This window comes from Coptis chinensis, chromosome 4, assembly GCF_015680905.1.
Source record: "Coptis chinensis isolate HL-2020 chromosome 4, ASM1568090v1, whole genome shotgun sequence".
In the NCBI taxonomy this organism is placed as follows: Eukaryota; Viridiplantae; Streptophyta; class Magnoliopsida; order Ranunculales; family Ranunculaceae; genus Coptis; species Coptis chinensis.
This window is the reverse complement of record NC_141459.1, coordinates 37,006,900-37,024,444: the sequence shown is the minus strand read 5'-3', so window position 1 is coordinate 37,024,444 and position 17,545 is coordinate 37,006,900. Positions and strand designations below refer to the sequence as shown.

General features: G+C 37.4%; 1 protein-coding gene across 1 annotated transcript; it reads left to right on the top strand.

Moving 5' to 3' along the window:
- Positions 1-2,539: 2,539 nt before the first annotated feature.
- Positions 2,540-3,961, top strand: LOC147503385 (uncharacterized). The gene has a single exon (XM_086604815.1). The coding sequence runs from the start codon at positions 2,540-2,542 to the stop codon at positions 3,959-3,961; it is 1,422 nt and encodes a 473-aa protein (XP_086460941.1).
- Positions 3,962-17,545: the final 13,584 nt, after the last annotated feature.

Here is a 17,545-nt window from a genome sequence, read left to right as displayed (position 1 = left end):
TAGGGTTATATACTAAAAGCATTACTTTTGTATTAACTCTTATTCTTTATATTTTGAATGAGAATCATATGGGCAAATATTATGTATATTATATATGTTATTAGTTATATGCAGATGTCTAATACTTTATGTTGTATATGATATGGTGTGTGGTGACACACAGAAGATCATATCATCAGTACCTTATAAAGTATAAGTAAACGTTCACAATCTAGATGGATTTGGACAAACCATTGGTACGGTTGTAGTATAATCTGGTATTAGTCTATCTTGACTATAGGATTACACTAGTACACTTTGTGTGTATTGAACAGGACCAAGTGAGGTTGTTTCTCTTTATACTGACTATATAAGAGAACAAACACATCTGTTATTATAGATGTTTGTCCTCTTAATCCGGATATAATAACGGGCACTTACGTGCATTGTACATTCTTTAAATCATCAATGAGTGAGATTCATTTGTGAATCAACAAACTCAATGGATTGGGTAATGACATTGTATGTAAGGTGTGTTGTTGATTATAGAAGGAATCCGTGACCCGCAGGAAGTCGAGCTTATGATGTCCCCTTGAGGAGCTCATAAGGATTGTCATGTAAACCATGCATGTGGATTTAATCCGACATGACAATGAGGTTGAGTGGTACTACTCAAGGACATAACAAGTTGATTAATGTAGTTGTATGTACCCTACGTCATATTTCCAGTCCAAAGTATACTCGAACCATACCGAGTGTAAGGCCAGCGGCGGATCAGTCTGGGGGCTAACACTTTGGATAATCCAGTCCTCTAATCCGTTAGAGTTCACAATAGGTTCAGGGCCCATCCGGGTGACCCAAGTCCGTGGACCCAATCCGTCCAGATCATTCTGATCCAGTCACCCGATAAGATCCTAGTGCAATCCGATAAGATCTTGCACAAGGATAGAATAGAATCTTGGAGAATGATCCTATTTTAGATAGAGTCATGATAGGATTCATCAAAGAATGCAATCTCTGAGAATCACTTTCTTGGCCGCCAAGGAAGGAGATTGCTATATATATGGAGGCTTCTGCAGTCTCCATATATACATTTTAAGAGACTTGATCCCGGATTCCTTACTGGGTACGTAGGCAACCAGAACGTTGGTGCAGTCTCTCTTCTTCAAATACCCTAATCTTCATCTCTTTCGAGCTTTCGGAAGCATCATCACATCGGGAGTGTCGGGTTAACTTTTTGCCCCGACATTCTTTGGCGCCGTCTGTGGGGATTCAACCCACGACCACGTGGTCTTCCGTTGGAGCTTGATATCATTGGCCTTATTTTTTATACGTCCTTGTTACCATGGCTGAACAAATTGCGATGAGTAATACAGAAGCTGCCAGTCAGCATGTAGCGACTCAGCAAAACATGGAGACTATTCCAGGCACCACTACAGAGGTGGGGCAGTCAAGCCGTCATAGATCTTTCTCTCATAATGGAGGAAACAGATTGTCTGAAGTAGTTCCACACACTCTGGAGCCACTAGGGACTCGGGAATCTAATCCCCGTGTCCCTCACCGCAACGCTGTGTGGAGCACAAAAGCTACCAGAATCCACGTCAGGGATGGTCCTGCTGAACCCACCCGTGATGCTACTGCGCGACGTCCAATAAGGGGCCAGGGAGGCCGACATGCTAACCCACGCGCCTCCATCCGGAACTTGCAATACCAATCGGATCCAGCTCTAATCTCTTTTTTTACAAGAGTAGTTGCGGAAAACGAGAATTTGAGAAATCAACTAGGCAAACGGCCTAGAGACCCTGCAGAGCACCAATCGGTCGAGTCCCCTTTGTCTGCACGTAGGCAAAGGCAACGGGCCGAACCGGGACAGCGCGAAGATCCTAACAATGGCCAAAACCTTATTCACAATAATGGTCAAGCTAAAGATCCAAGCCAAAGCCGGACTATCCACCCTATCATGCCTATCCCTACTCATTCACAGTCAAACAATGTCTGGGATCGTTTGGGCACAAATCCTCAGACACACCAGTCACAACAATCTGGAACGCCAGCAAATGCATTGAGTTCCAGTTCAGAAACACTAGCGTCCGTGGAAGTGTCCGGATCAAGATATGAATCCCAACACACAAATCGGAATGAGAGTCCACTACCTACTAACAGAGTGGCAGGCAGAAGGCGGGGTAGAATCGAACATCAGCAACGACCGAATCCCCATCGAATCTTAGCCCGCGATGAATGGATCTGGAGAAAAGAGAATCAAGATGAAGACAGCTGTGAGAATATGAATGAACAAAGGGTTAAGGAATTTATTAACTAAGCCGTGACCAGGCAAACCATCCGAGATGATCCACTCTTGGAAAGGGCTGTGCAAGGTCCGAAATTTTCACCCTTTGTAAATGACATTAGGGACTGTGTTCATCCTGAGGCATTCAAACAGCCCCCTCTTCCGACTTACGATGACGTGGATGGCTGTCCGAACGAGCACGTCATGAGCTACCAAGCGGCTATGACCTTATGGGAATTTCATGAGTCATTAATGTGTCATATTTTTCCAGCAATGTTGAAAGGATACGCACTATCCTGGTTCAACAAGTTGGCTCCGCGTTCAATTGATTCATTTACCAAGCTCAGTGATATGTTCATTGAATGTTTTCAGTACAATATGAAGACGAAGAAGAGTCCAAGCACACTGTTCAATCTCGCTATGGAGAAAGGTGAAACAATTAAGAGTTTGGTACGATGGTTCAGGAAGCTTCACGCCGAAGTTCAGGATGTGAGTGATGCTTTTGCAATACAGGCATTCCATCAAGCGTTGCATTTCGACAGAGATAAACTTTACAACTCTCTTACTCGAAAGCCGCCTACCACCCTCTCTGATTTATTCACCCTAGTGGAAGATGATCAAAAGTCTCGACAGAGAAAGGATGGCGCAGATCCCGCTTCCAAGTACTCCATAAAGGATAAGCTTACCAATCAAGGTAACAAGAGGAGTACTCAGAATAATACAAAGGCCCCAAATCTAGATGAAAAGGTATTCACCCCTTTGACTCTTGGCCTTGCAGACCTGTATGAAAAAATCAGAACTAAGAAAATGTTACTGCCAGCTCGGCCGCTACCAGAAGATCCTACAGGTAGGCAGGATAAAAATCGAAAATGCAAATATCACAATGATATTGGGCAGGAAACAGATCACTGCAGAGCTTTAAAGAAAGAAGTTCAACGCCTCGTTGACGATGGACAGCTTACTGAGTTTGTTCAAAACAAACCTCGGTCAGCCCATATCAACTTGGTTGAATACAACGTTATCAATGTATGCCACGCACCTGTCGATAGCGTCTCCCACCGTCAGCGCAAGATAGAAACACGCTTGAAACTTTGTCATATACAAGATCATTACCAGGTCAACAGTTTCAATTTTGACCAAGGTATCAATACGGAGTCCTATGAAGGCCACGAGTTGAAGTTCACTGAGAATGACGAAAAGGGGGTTTATTACCCTCACAATGATGTTGTTGTCATTACTGCGTGGATAGGAATCTTTAGGGTGCAGAAGATTCTTATCGACACAAGAAGCTCAGCTAGCGTGTTATTCACCAGGGCTTACTCCAGAGTGAAACTATCAGAGGACTTGATCATAGAAGACCGTAACCTAATCATTGGATTCAACGGAGAACCAGCCCATGCCATTGGAAAGGTTCATCTCCCTATCACAGTTGGGCATCAATCTATCGAGATAAATTTCCTTTTGATAGATTGTGGTTCTTGTTACAATGCAATTTTCGGTAGGGATTGGATTCATGCAAATCAGGATGTTGTATCCACCTTCCACCAGGCGGTGAAATTCCCCACGCCTACAGGAGTATGTAAGATCCGCAGTGACCAAATGATGTCACATCAGTGTCATGATTTGGCACTAGAAGATACAAGGAAATCCAAAGTCTGGGGCAACACGATCCTCCAGGTTGATCATGCCAAATAGCAATTACAGAAACGTTGGGCTTATCAGGTACGAGAAGCCCGATGCTCTAAAGAAGGTCCCTCGATCGATCAGTTGGAGGAAGTTCAGATAGCGGACGAGAGCCATGAAACTACTTTCATCGCTGCTGGCTTATCCCCAACCGAAAAAAGAGCTCTAATTCACCTGTTATAGGATTATCAAGAAATATTTGCCTAGGATATCTGATAAACGTTAAAATTGATATGTTTACCTACAAAATGAACGATGAAACTCAAAACGTAAGTAAACTAAAACTAGATTATGTGCCTATATTTTATCAAAGATTTCTACTCTCAATCCTATGAGATATAGTGGAGTAGAGTGATTCGTTCCACTCCTAGTCCTTCCGCATGCTGTGTTCTCTACGTATAAGTATTCTTAACTCTAAAGTCTAATGAGAGATTTACGAAGTGGCAACTAGACTACGATGCAACTACCCACAAGATGCAACTAGTCGACTATTAGAACAACTATGGGAATGCTACGTTGATTCTATGATAAGGAGTTAGAGGGGGATTGATTCCACCTTAACTCGACTTAATCCTACTAACCATTTAATCATTAAGTAATCGAATTGAAGCTGCTTCAAAAAAACAATATGGTTACTCCTAATCCCTAATTACACATGGCATTCCTACCAATTCATAACTAGTATGTGAACGATTAAACCCATTCTCATGGTGAACTAATCGTTTCTAGAGTGGAAAGGAAATTACGATGACTCTACGATAATCGGAATCAAGCTTTCATCAAGGCTTCTCAACCCCCTCAATGGAGGTTTAGCCGAGAATCATCACGCTATCATTCCCAATGGAATTCAAACAAGACATGATATAAAGATTGAAACTTTGCTTGTTTAAACCCAATTCAAAACTACTAATGTAATAATTGAATTAAACTAGTAATGATAATTACTTAAATCTACGAATTGAAACTAAACAATTAATGGAAATGAAACTAACTTATGGAGAACACTATTTTATTAATCTAATGAATAATAAAACAATGATCCAAATACTAAATTAATAATCTAACTAATCTAAGTCTAGCTATCTACGTAATAAGGGAATTTAGATCTACACAATTGTAATGACAAGAATCGAAATTGACAAACTAGCTATTTTATTAATCAAACTAATTAAGAATAATGATTCTAAGAGTTTAATCTAAAACAAGAATTGGATTTGAAATTAAACTTAATTAAAAACAATTAAATCTAGATCTAGAAGCTATTCTAATGGCTACTTTCTATTCTAAGCTACCTTTATTTTCTAACCTAACTATCTACCATTAACAAAGAGTGAAGCTTTGGTTTTTATACATTCAGATCCAAAAATCGTGCATGGGCTTGGAGCCATGTTTTGGGCCAGAGAATCAGGCCCAAAACCCAATTCTTTCAATCCAAAAAGGCCTCTTCATCTACAGTTGGCTTCAACAGACTTTTCGTCTACTTCTGCTCCTCTGATTAGGTCAAGGCTTGGACCATTGAAAAGCTCTTTCCGAGCCGGTCGTTTTGACATAAGGTAGGCCCCATTCCGAGGTCTGAGTCCAAAGATACGGCCTTTGGAAGTTCTGCTGACTTGTGTACTGTTTAGAATTGAAATTTACTAATCTAATTTAAACAATAATTAAAATCTAATTAATAATTAAGACATGATATCAACAAGAATTTAAACTAGATCTATAAATGTAATGACAGGAAAACGAATTGAATAAGAATCTACTAATTTATTTATCTAATCAATGAAGATCAATGATTTAAGAGTTTAATCTAAAACAAGAATTGGATTTGAAACTAAACTTAATTAAAAACAATTAAATCTAGATCTATAAGCTATTCTAATGGCTACTTTCTATTCTAAGCTATCTTTATTTTCTAACCTAACTATCTACCATTAACAAAGAGCGAAGCTTTGGTTTTTATACATTCAGATCCAAAAATCGTGCATGGGCTTGGAGCCATGTTTTGGACCAGAGAATCAGGCCCAAAACCCAATTCTTTCAGTCCAAAAAGGCATCTTCAACTGCAGTTGGCTTCAACAGACTTTTCGTCCACTTCTGCTCCTCTGATTGGGTCAAGGCTTAGACCATTAGAAAGCTCTTTCCGAGCCGGTCGTTTTGACATAAGGTAGGCCCCATTCCGAGGTCTGAGTCCAAAGATAAGGCCTTCGGAAGTTCTACTGACTTGTGTGATGTTTCTGCCCGCGTCGACTTTTCAGCTTTTGACCGGGCTTTAGAAAGGCTTTATCTTCTTGAATCTTGGCCTTTAATCACAGAACTCCTTAGCAACCGACCTTTGCTTCTTTATCTCGCTAAAGTGGCACATTTCTGCACATAATGGACTTTGAAGCCTGAAATGCATAAAAACACGTAATCATTGTTAACTCTTAATTATTACTCACATAATTGGTCTAAAAGTATGACTGTTATAGGGTTAAAACTACAGTTTTGGGCTTTTATCAATATCAACCAAATGCCCGGAGTCGACACAGATGTCGCTTGCCACAGGCTCGATATTGACTCAAGATTCAAACCGGTTCGACAAAGACCAAGGCAGATGGCTCCCAAGCGAAAACGGAAGGTCAATGACGAGATTGGTAAACTGCTTGGAGCAGGGTTCATTAAGCCCGTCGAATACCCGACTTGGGAATCCAACATTGTCGCGGTTCCAAAGAAAAATGGGAAGCTCAGGGTTTGCATTGACTTCACCAACCTAAACAAAGCTTGCCCAGTGCATCCATACCCATTACCTCGCATCTCAGATCTAGTCGATGCGACCTCGGGTTTCGAGCGTCTGTTGTTCATGGACGCTTCCTCTAGTTATAACCAGATACCTCTGCTTGAGGAGGACCAGGAGCACACGGCGTTCGTAACGGATCACGGCCTGTATTGCTTTAGAGTCATACCATTCGGCCTGAAAAATGCAGGCGCCACCTATCAGAGAATGATGAATACAATGTTTGCCAATCTGATTAGGCATATCATGGAAGTTTACATCGATGACATGGTGGTCAAATCCAAAGAAACACCCGACCACCTTCAGCATTTACAAGAGGTATTCGATAGGCTCGTAAGATATAAACTAAAGTTGAACCCTTTGAAGTGTTCTTTTGGGTTAGCATCTGGAAAGTTCTTAGGATTTCTGATGTCTAGACGGGGTATTGAGGCAAACCCTGAACAGATTTGGGCCATTCTCGAAATGCCCCCACCATCGAATAAAAAAGAAATTCAGCGGCTCGCCTGTCGTTTGGCAGCCCTGAATAGATTTATATCAAAGTATTCAGATCGATGCATGCCATTTTTTCAAACGTTGAAAGGTGCCTCAGTTTGGAACGAGGACTGTGATAGGGCTTTTAAAGAAATTAAAGCATACTTGGTATCACCCCCTATCCTGGTTAGTCCGCAAACTGGCCAAGACATTGGAATTTATTTGGCAGCTTCTAAGATCGCAGTAAGCACAGTATTGTTTGTGGACAACCCGGAGGAGCGCCCAATCTACTTCATTAGCAAAATGTTGACTGGATCAGAGAGTAGATATTCTAAAATTGAGAAAATCGCGCTTGCCCTGGTGCATGCAGCACGCAGACTTAAGCCATATTTTTAGGGACGTGTGATTAAAGTGTATACAGAATATCCCATTCGCAAGGCACTCGGACGAGCCGAAGAGTCTGGCCGCTTTGCTAATTGGTCTAGCTACCTAAGTGTTTACCACATCTTATATGAGCCTCGCACTGCAGAAAAAGGTCATGCTTTACCTTCTCTGATGGTGGATTTCCCAGTAGAAGATATCATGGTTTCACCCGAATTATTCGAGGAAGAACAACTGCCAAATTTTCCCAACCACCAACCTGACTCTGTTGAAGAGAATTTCACCGGAGGCAAGGCGTGGGTTGTGTATACAGATGGTTCAAGTAATAAGAAGGGGTCCAGGATCGGTTGTGTGATAGTCGACCCAAACGGTAGCCGAATCGAGAGGTCAGTCCGACTTTGCTTTCCTGCTTCCAACAATGAAGCCGTAATATTTGGAATGAGAGCGGCGCTCAAAATGGGGGCAATGACAATTAACATGGTAACGGATTCTAAGTTAGTTGCTTGTCAGTTTGGCGGGTCATATCAAGCATGAGATGAGTGAATGGCGGCTTATTTAGATCTTATACGCGACCTCGCTGCAAAATTTGAGTGCATCTCCATTTTGCAAAGACCACGGACTGATGTTCAGCACGCTGATGCATTGGCCTACCTTTCAGCAGCAGTTGATTCAATTAAACCTCGCAATATCAGGGTAGAGGTCCAATTACTACCTAGCATACATTACTCCTACATGACACTAGAATCATACATTACTCCTACATGACACTAGAATATCAGGGTAAAGACAAGACTTGAATGTAAACGACTTGAAAAATAAATCATACATTACTCCTACATGACACTAGAATAAGTCTAGGTGCCTTCTCTCCTCCCACTTTTTGGTTTTTATACCCCTACTTTTACAAAAGTCTGATTTGTCATCTCCCTCTACAATCAAGACACCTCACCATGGTTGCTTTATGCTTTTTCATATCTTCTTGATCAAGCTACGTTTTGAGCAAGTCTTATTTTGTATCAAGGCCATCTATCTCTAGTCTTCTGAGTTAAGGACGTGACTTTCAGTTATCTGGTTTGGAGTCCTCGACCTTTGGCCTTTGACCTTTGACTTTTTCATAACAGCTTCGAGTCTTCATAATAAACGAAAATAAGGCTTCTTTTGGTGCTAAGATGCATCTTTTATGATAAATGGTATGAAATGCTTTGTAACCTGAAAAAGGCAATAAAGGCTATGAGTTGTTTTTTCATTATGCGTAAGAAGGGTTGTAATGCAATAATATAAGGGTAATAAAACGCACATTTGGGAACTGATCACCTATGTTGCTTTATGCTTTTGCTTTTGCTTTTTCGTATCTGCTTGAGCAAGCTAGGTTTTGAGCAAGTCTTCTTTTGTGACAAGGTCATCCATCTCTAGTCTTCTAAGTTAAGGACATAACTTTCAGTACTTTGGTTTTGAGTCCTTGACTTTTTACTTTGACTTTGACATTTTCAGCACTTTTTCATAGCAGCTTAAGTCTTCATAATAAGCGTTAATAAAGCTTCTTTTGGCATTAAGATGCAGCTTTTATGATAATTGGTCTGAAATGGCATGTAACCTGAAAAAGGCATTAAAAGCTATGAGTTATATTTTCATTATGCGTAAAAAGGGTTGTAATGCAGTAATATAAGGGTAATAAAATGCACATTTAGGAGTTGATCATCTTGTATCGCTTAAATATGGAAATGCAGCAATTCTGTAATAGTAGCCATGCACTCATTTAAGCTCATTGAAGTCTAACAATTAAGAGGACCTGACCTGATGCAGAGAAAAATGAAGAGTCTCAAATACTACTACAAAAGCAAGAGGAGGAGGCTAGGGAATGGAGGTGAGCTCCATGCTCACATTCTCTCCATTTCCAATTCAATCACTCAATTCCAATATGAACTATGTCTGACTTGATTCCAGTTCACCGAAGAACTAGATATATACGTAGGCAGTTTGATCATTCGAACTCAGTCATAACATCATCTTCCCTAATCACCCAGACTCGTAAGGTCGTGACTAAAACACACATTTACATTGGTGCCATCTGTGGGGACAAATTCTTGAGAATACTACGTTATTCACTCATTCTTCTCAAGCCCATGAAGCATGGACAAAAGCCATGCTTGAAGTTTTCAAAGTTATCGTATTGAACACGATAATATTTCAACTTCTTGAATGGATCGAAGCAAAGCACCTCATGAACAAGATAAGTTTCTCCAATTCTCTTTTGTTTATACAAAAACATGTCATCCTTGAAGTAAAGATTAGGTCGCAAGGACATGAATCTACAGTTTGGTAATTGTTGGGAGATGGATTCATTTAAATAATCCTAGTCTAGTATCATATATAGGAGATTAAACATTGCGTCAGCTTGTACTTCCTCTTAGTATACAGACTTTCTTTCCACACTATAAAATCTTTCTTGGATATACTTATATGAAACATTCAATTCTCATACTTCTGCTAATTCTTAGTATACTTCTCACCAGACATTAAGAAACAGACACACTTATATGTGATTAGGTTTGTGATCATAGAAACCCAAGGTAGTAAGATGTTAATTAAAATATTTTATGTACTAAATGGAACAAATTGTTACATCAATAATTGAACACAATAAACCAAATATGGGAACTAGAGTAATCAAATCTTAATTACATCAATAATTGAACACAATTTGGACATCATATATTAAAGAACATGCATCCTAATTCTAGACCCTTGTTAGCAATACTCCGAATAATTCGCGAATAATTTACGAATCGAATTTTTTAAGGCCTAAACGTTTAATACTTCCGAACCTTTCAATAATTCGAAATAATTCACGTTTTTTTCATTATAAACGTATAAAACACGAATTACCGAATTATTCAAAATTTTATTTCAAAAATACTTCACATAAAAAAAAAATTAAAACACCCAAATTATTGTAAGGATGAGTAGCATGAAGAAACATAAATAAGAAACAAAAAAAATAGAGGGGAAAAGAGATATAAGATTGACCATGACTTAAAAGCTTTTGTATATTTATGAAAGACATTCTTTTTGTAAATCAAATGATCGAGTAAACTAACATAAAGACATGAATGTGTTGCTTCTAATTCTTATTTTCCTATACAATTTACAAATCTATATTAAAAAAGAGATGTAAATATAGAATAGAGAAAAATATTGACAAATATATATTATAAAATTATACTATAGTAAAATTAGTGGAACATTATAATAAGTATAACATTTTACTCTAATTATATATTTGTAATATATAGTTATAAATAGAACATTATAAGTAAAACATTTTACTCTAATTATAATATATAGTTATAAGTAGAACATTTTACTTTAATTATAATATATAGTTATAAGTAAAATTATAAGTAGAACATTATAATATAAGTTGAATAAAATTAGAATAAGTTGAGTAAAATTAGTGTAACTGCATTTTAATTATATTGACAAATATATATTATAATTTCTCTTTTTAAGTGTACTGAATTTTTGAAATCCGAATTTTTATTTCAAAACGTTTAATACTCGTATAAAGCATACTACGTATTATTAACGTATTGCAAATTTTTTACCGAATTGTTGACTGAATGTTTCTAACATGTAAATGAATGAAACTCGAATTATTCCCATACCGAATAATCCCCGTATTCTGAATTGGTAACAAGGTTCTAGACCATTTCAAAATGTTGATCCAAAACACCTGAATACTCTGCTATACTCATAACTCATCTACATTTTGGTTCTCTAGGTCAGGAACTTTTGGAACAGCATCCCAAAGCCTTGCTAGTGGACCTTTTATCTCTTTCAAACGAGGAGTTTCATCCGTTATAATTCTTGAAATTTTGGATGATGCTAGAGGAATCCACTCAATCCGTTCCTCCAAATATCTAATTTTAATGAGGAATTCCAGGGCACGTCTCACCCTCTCTTCAAACTCTTCAGGTGGACTCTCATTCAAACTTTTAAATATAGCAGTCGGCAGTTGAATGAGTAATGCGTGCAACATGTCCACAAACAATTTCTCTATGGAAGTAAATAGAAGTTGAACAGACAAACAGCTTTCGAGTTCCAAGTAGTCAATGATTACACTAGCTTGAGTCGTCATAGTTACAAAATCCAATTTCTCCCTCAATTTCGTAATGATGCTTATTGCATGCACGGGCCGCATCGGGATCCAAATCATAAGCAAATTGAGCATTTGTGCTAGCATTGAGAAGCAGACAACTAAAGTCACCCCTAACCCACAAACCTTTTGCATGTGAAATTTTTTTGTTATTTTTTGAATTTTTACAAATCTATATTCTAAAAGAGATGTAAATATAGAAGAGAGAAATATTGACAAATATATATTACAAAATTATACTAGAGTAAAATTAGTGGAACATTATAATAAGTATACATAACATTTTACTCTAATTACATATTTGTAATATATAGTTATAAGTAGAACATTATAAGTAAAACATTTTACTCTAATTATAATATACTAGCCTCATGCACGTTGTATTAAACAGTCAGAAATTCTAACAACAAACAAAATAGTAAGATACAGAGGGAAGTGAAAACAACCATACATCCTAGTAGTCTGCTAAAAAAAAAAAAATCCTAGTAAAACATTTATTTATATGTATGGTATTCCTTATTACATCGACTTCATTCATATCCATTTGAAAGTTAAATGCAACTCCTAAACAATTGTATGGTTCAACAAAAAAAAATCAAAGAGCAATATGATTATATGAAGTGCTTAAGCATTTTGGCTAAGTAATTGAACATTGTCCAAAATCCACACCACTTAATGATCGATCTTTCTTGCATTCTCCAAAATAAGAAGAAAAAAGTTATCAGTCTATGCATATAGGCACTCAAAAAGCTCTGGTTTTAGGCAAGGGAACTTCTTGACTTCCTTTATTCTTGGAGAAAATTCCTCCTAATAATAAAGTGATCAATAGTTTATTTTCTTTCATTATTCAGTATAGGATGTCTCTCTAGCACTTCTTCACTATATTCTATAGTTCTGTACTAATAACTTGAGCCAGCGAGGAGAGCTAGCAAATTTTACCTATCGTTTTTTCTGAAATTCTTTTCCTACAGACAAAGATTCTAACAAACAAAATAAGATACAAAGAATGGGAATGAAAGAACGGGTGCATCGTCAAACACAATATGTTATATTGACATGACTGTCCAAATATCATTACACTCATCACTTCTATATCAAAATTCCTTTCAAAAATACAATTACCAAAAATCAGATAAATGACACACGTATGTATTAATAATACAGATGTGAAAACATGAACTGATCATTGACAACTGATGTTATAGAACACATTCATATATACAAACAGTACAAAAAAAAACCAAACACGCTGACATACTGAATAGATAATGACTGAGTGCGAGCTGCCCATTTCCTGCAAAGTTCAATTAGTAACACTGATTGTTAGTGAATGGAGCAATGACAGTAAATAATTAATAAGAAAAAGAAGATGAAGAAAAATAGTTCCCGCACAGTTCAGTTAGTAGCACTTATTGTATTGACTGAGGTAGAGGGCAACATCTTAAAAGATGCACATCTCACAGAAAAAAGTTCGATCATAGCATGCAGTGGATATTGGTTGCCATGAAGTTGTAATTTCAAAAGAATATATACCACGCTGAAAGTATTTCTCAAATATCACCTAGCTGCACATAGGTGTTAAACTCAATGAGATAATAAAATTGGCATAAAAAAAAAAAAGTAGACAGTTATTAATAAGAGAAATGGTAGTTTAAGTCCAACAATCAAACTTGCAAAGAGACATGTAATCGACCAGCAATGAGCAAGAAAGATATACTTAAAGAGGATTTGGAGTTACTTACAGCAAAAAATATGACAATGCCTGAGAAGCATCAATGCGATTGGGAGTTAAATGAACTGACCACGCCATTGTAAACCAGATTTCTTGTGAAAGTCCCCGTGTAACCTTGTTGATATCCTATTTTAACTAACACCTTGGTAGTGTGTCTTTGATACACCTCTTGAGAGGGCCACGGTGTAAGAAAACGGGAACGCCTGCAAAACTACCAAATAAAATAATAAATTGTCACAAGTCTGTATATGTTCGTGATGTTGTAGTTGTAAGCAAGCCATTCAGTTTTCATTGCTCTGTCAGTCTATGTTAAAAAGTTGGCAAAAAACGTAAAAGACATATACAACACAGTAGATAGTAAAAAACACATAAAAAAATATTAAATATTACACACACACACACATACAAATGCAAAAGAGCATATACAGTAATCAGTAAAGAACATGTAAGAAAACACTTAATATCATAATATACATGTTGGATTTCGAAAGAACAAAAGTTAGTTACGTAGTGCCAAGTGAAGTTGTCTCTGTCTTATAGTAAAGTTCTTCATTAAAGCATTCAGTACAACAGAAGTATAGAGTTGATCAAGGCATACTATATTCATGAATTGAAGAATCATAGTTATAGCTAGTAGCGATAAAGGGTCCACCTGTAGTTTGCCCAAAGTTGGTTCCGGCATGGTACCATGCAGTAATTATGCAATTAAGTATAAACTATGGGATATCAATTTATCAAATAATCAAGAAAATCAATTTCATATGCGCATGCATATTACCATCCACTCCAGTTTTCAGCCAACATCTTGGGTCTCTTGTTAGAATTCGGAGTAAGCTGGTAGTAGTAAAATCCATTGCACGTGTTAATCTGTAAGATTTTGCTTTTAACATCAAGATAATTATCCAAAAAAAAGTATATTAGATGGAAAACAGTTCGATAGAATGTACAATGACCAACTCATACTGCATACAAATATTTGATAAGTACATCATAATTTGAATGGGACTAAAAAGGAAACGAACTCACTGCTAGCACATTACCCATTGAACTCATGTCTCCAAAGATATCGTCATGGCTACCGACCAATTTATATGGGGCTTGGAAGCAAACTTATATGAACCCTGGACATTTTCATACTCATTTTTAATCTGCTACAAAGCCCAAATCACCAAGATTCATAAGACAAAAACTTTTGACTCCATTTTACCCATGTAGGCATTGCTTTCCCCAGAGTAATATATATATAGGTAAAGAGAAGCCATTTTTCCCTTAACATAGGACCATAAGAATTTGCAAAAGGTGGTATTGCCAATGCTGGTGTAAACAGATTTGCCAAACTTTTCCAGTTGCACTGCGGCTGGATTTCTTTGAACCCAACTCCTTATATTCATACTGGTCTGCTGCCTCCCAAAATTTATCTTCCCACTCAACACCTTTGTCAATATTGGCTCCCCTAGTCTGAGTGTCCTGCCAATAACATCTTAAAGCCTGACTATTTAAGACAATGCCAATAACTAAGAAAAATAAGAAAAAGAAAAGGCAGAAGGAAAATAATCAGAAAGAAGGAAAATTACGAGTGAAGAAAAACAAAAAGAACTTGTTGTAGTGATGAAGCTAAGAGCATCTTTAAGAGAGATACTTTCCTAGCATCAAACACTAAATTTCAAACAATTTGGTGTTTTTTCATCTTCAGGAGAGTCATATGTTGATGAAAACACCAAAAAAAACCAAACCAAACACCAAATCGGCCAAAATTTGGTTCTAGCTTTAGTGATGTATCAAATCTCTCACGCAATTTTGGAAAAATTGCATGGTTTTTCTAACACCGCATGGGTTTGGGCTTCTATGGTGCGGTTTTGCCAAAACCGAGTGAGAGATTGGGAAATAAAATAAAGAAGAAAGTTAATGTGTGATACATTCTGCGGTTTTGGGAAAACCGCGTGGGCTTGGGCTTCTAAGATAGGCTTCAGTGGTGCGTTTTTGAGAAAACCGCGTGGGCTATATGGTGCAGTTTATCCAAAACTGCGTCATTTGATGTAAAAAATTTGATGTTTCTCCTAAAAATGGTTGGTTTTTTTTTGGTTTGGTGTTTGGTTTGGTTCAAAATTTTGGTGCTTTTTTGGTTTCTCTCCTAAAGATGATCTAAGCATGCAATCATGTTACTGTGTAAGCACCCAATGTTAACTGCATATTGATGGAGATATGGAACCATTTCTTTTTGAATCTCTCGTTGTTCCTCAGTCATCATCTCACGACACTCTCTATACCGAATTTGCCAAACCGACTATTAGCTACTTGATGGGCAACGGAATTAAGTATCCATTTTAAATCAAATAGGAGTTCCTTACCCAAGATAATGAATCTCTTGCTTAGAAAATTTAGCAACAAAAAAACTCCATACACTCTTATCAAAGCACAACCTACATATATGTTAATTAAGCACACTCTTAACACATTTGGCAAGTAGCAACATATATAATTTACAGTTTACTACACTCTCATTCCAACCAAAACATGAACAATACACAAAAATCCACTCTCACATGAAACAATATATGAATCAGCAACTTAAGCAACAAAACATGAAAAATAGTCAGGCTTTAACTAACACGAACTTCATGTTGAAGGTAACAATATCATACTTGACCATAGCTGTAGTACCTTATTGTTAAGACTTTATAATATTCCTCGTTCTGCAAGGTCAAGACAAAGGATGGTATGGGGGAGAGTATAACCTTCTTAAATGGGGAATGTGTCACTGATGCTATCACCAGAACCCAGTATAATAGCTGAAAAATAAAAGAAAAATATTTACCATAGTTCCCAAACATAACGACAGGATCGGAGGTCATATAAGGTTGTGTTAAATCCTAAAAACACCAACCTGTTGTAAAACCATTGGCATAAAGAGAAAGCACAGTCTGAAATTGCATTGCAACATATATGGCAGGGACGTTGAATGTTTCAAACATGAGCTATGTCATTTTCTCCCTGTTGGCTTTGGGATTGAGAGGTGTTTTAGTGAGAAGAACAGGGTGTCCACACGATGCTCATTGTAAAAGGTATGATGCCATATCTTCTCCATATCATCCCAATTGCTAACAATCCCATGGTCAATTGGGTATTTTAACGTAAGGACGCCTCTTTTAAACTGGGCTTCATCTCCCACATGTGCATCTTTCTGCCCCATTGCAAAGAGCAGAGGAGAGGACCATGAGCATGAGAGTCATACCATAAATACATTTAAGTCGGGTTAGTCGAACATAAAGACCGAACTACCGAACATTGATCTGATCATGAACGAAAACAAAATAAACATATGATCCGTTATCTAAAAGCTCTGTAATGAAACTTACTTTGTGCCATTCTTCTGAAAGCTCTCTGCTACTCGTAAGAAAATGCAAGGTTAAACCTCCTGGATGTGATGGATCAATTCATTCTTATCCAATAAAAGTGTATTTATTTCCTTAAGAGCTGCTAAAAAGATAAATTTTCCACAGCCACTTTCTCCAATCAGAGCGACAGTCTAGATAGTACTAAAGTTTGTCAGTCTTAAAAATGAATATATATAGGAGAAGCAAGTTATCCAGTTGACTACTGTACATGTATGAACTTGAAAAGTCCATTTAGATTTTAAAGCATATATATTTACATGTGTGATCTAACTCCAATCTTAGCTGCTTTGATTTTCTTCTTAGATGTCAGCCTCACTTTCAACATATGTTATTAAGACATTACCTTGCCGAATTCAACAGTGAAACAAAGGTCTTGAAGAATCTGAACATCTGGTCTTGTTGGGTATGTGAAGCTGGCATGCTGAAATTCAATCTCACCCTTCACAATTTCTAAGATCATTCCAGAGTTGTCACTTGGATCTATTTCTGATTTCCTATATATCACAAATCGCAAATACCGAAGCTGTAGAAGCTTTGGCTTTGCTGGTAACAGGTGCCAGTGAACTTGCATGAGAAACTGCCATAGCAACCAAACAGAGTGCAAAGAAAACTTGCATAATGCCGGAAAGAATAAACCTATAGTCGTTGAAGGCTCAAATTCGATTCTTGAGAAGGAAAAACATAGGATCTATAG

Bases quoted from the DNA above. Each gene is read 5' to 3' on its own strand.
- LOC147503385 (XM_086604815.1), top strand. From the start codon at position 2,540: ATGTTGAAAGGATACGCACTATCCTGGTTCAACAAGTTGGCTCCGCGT.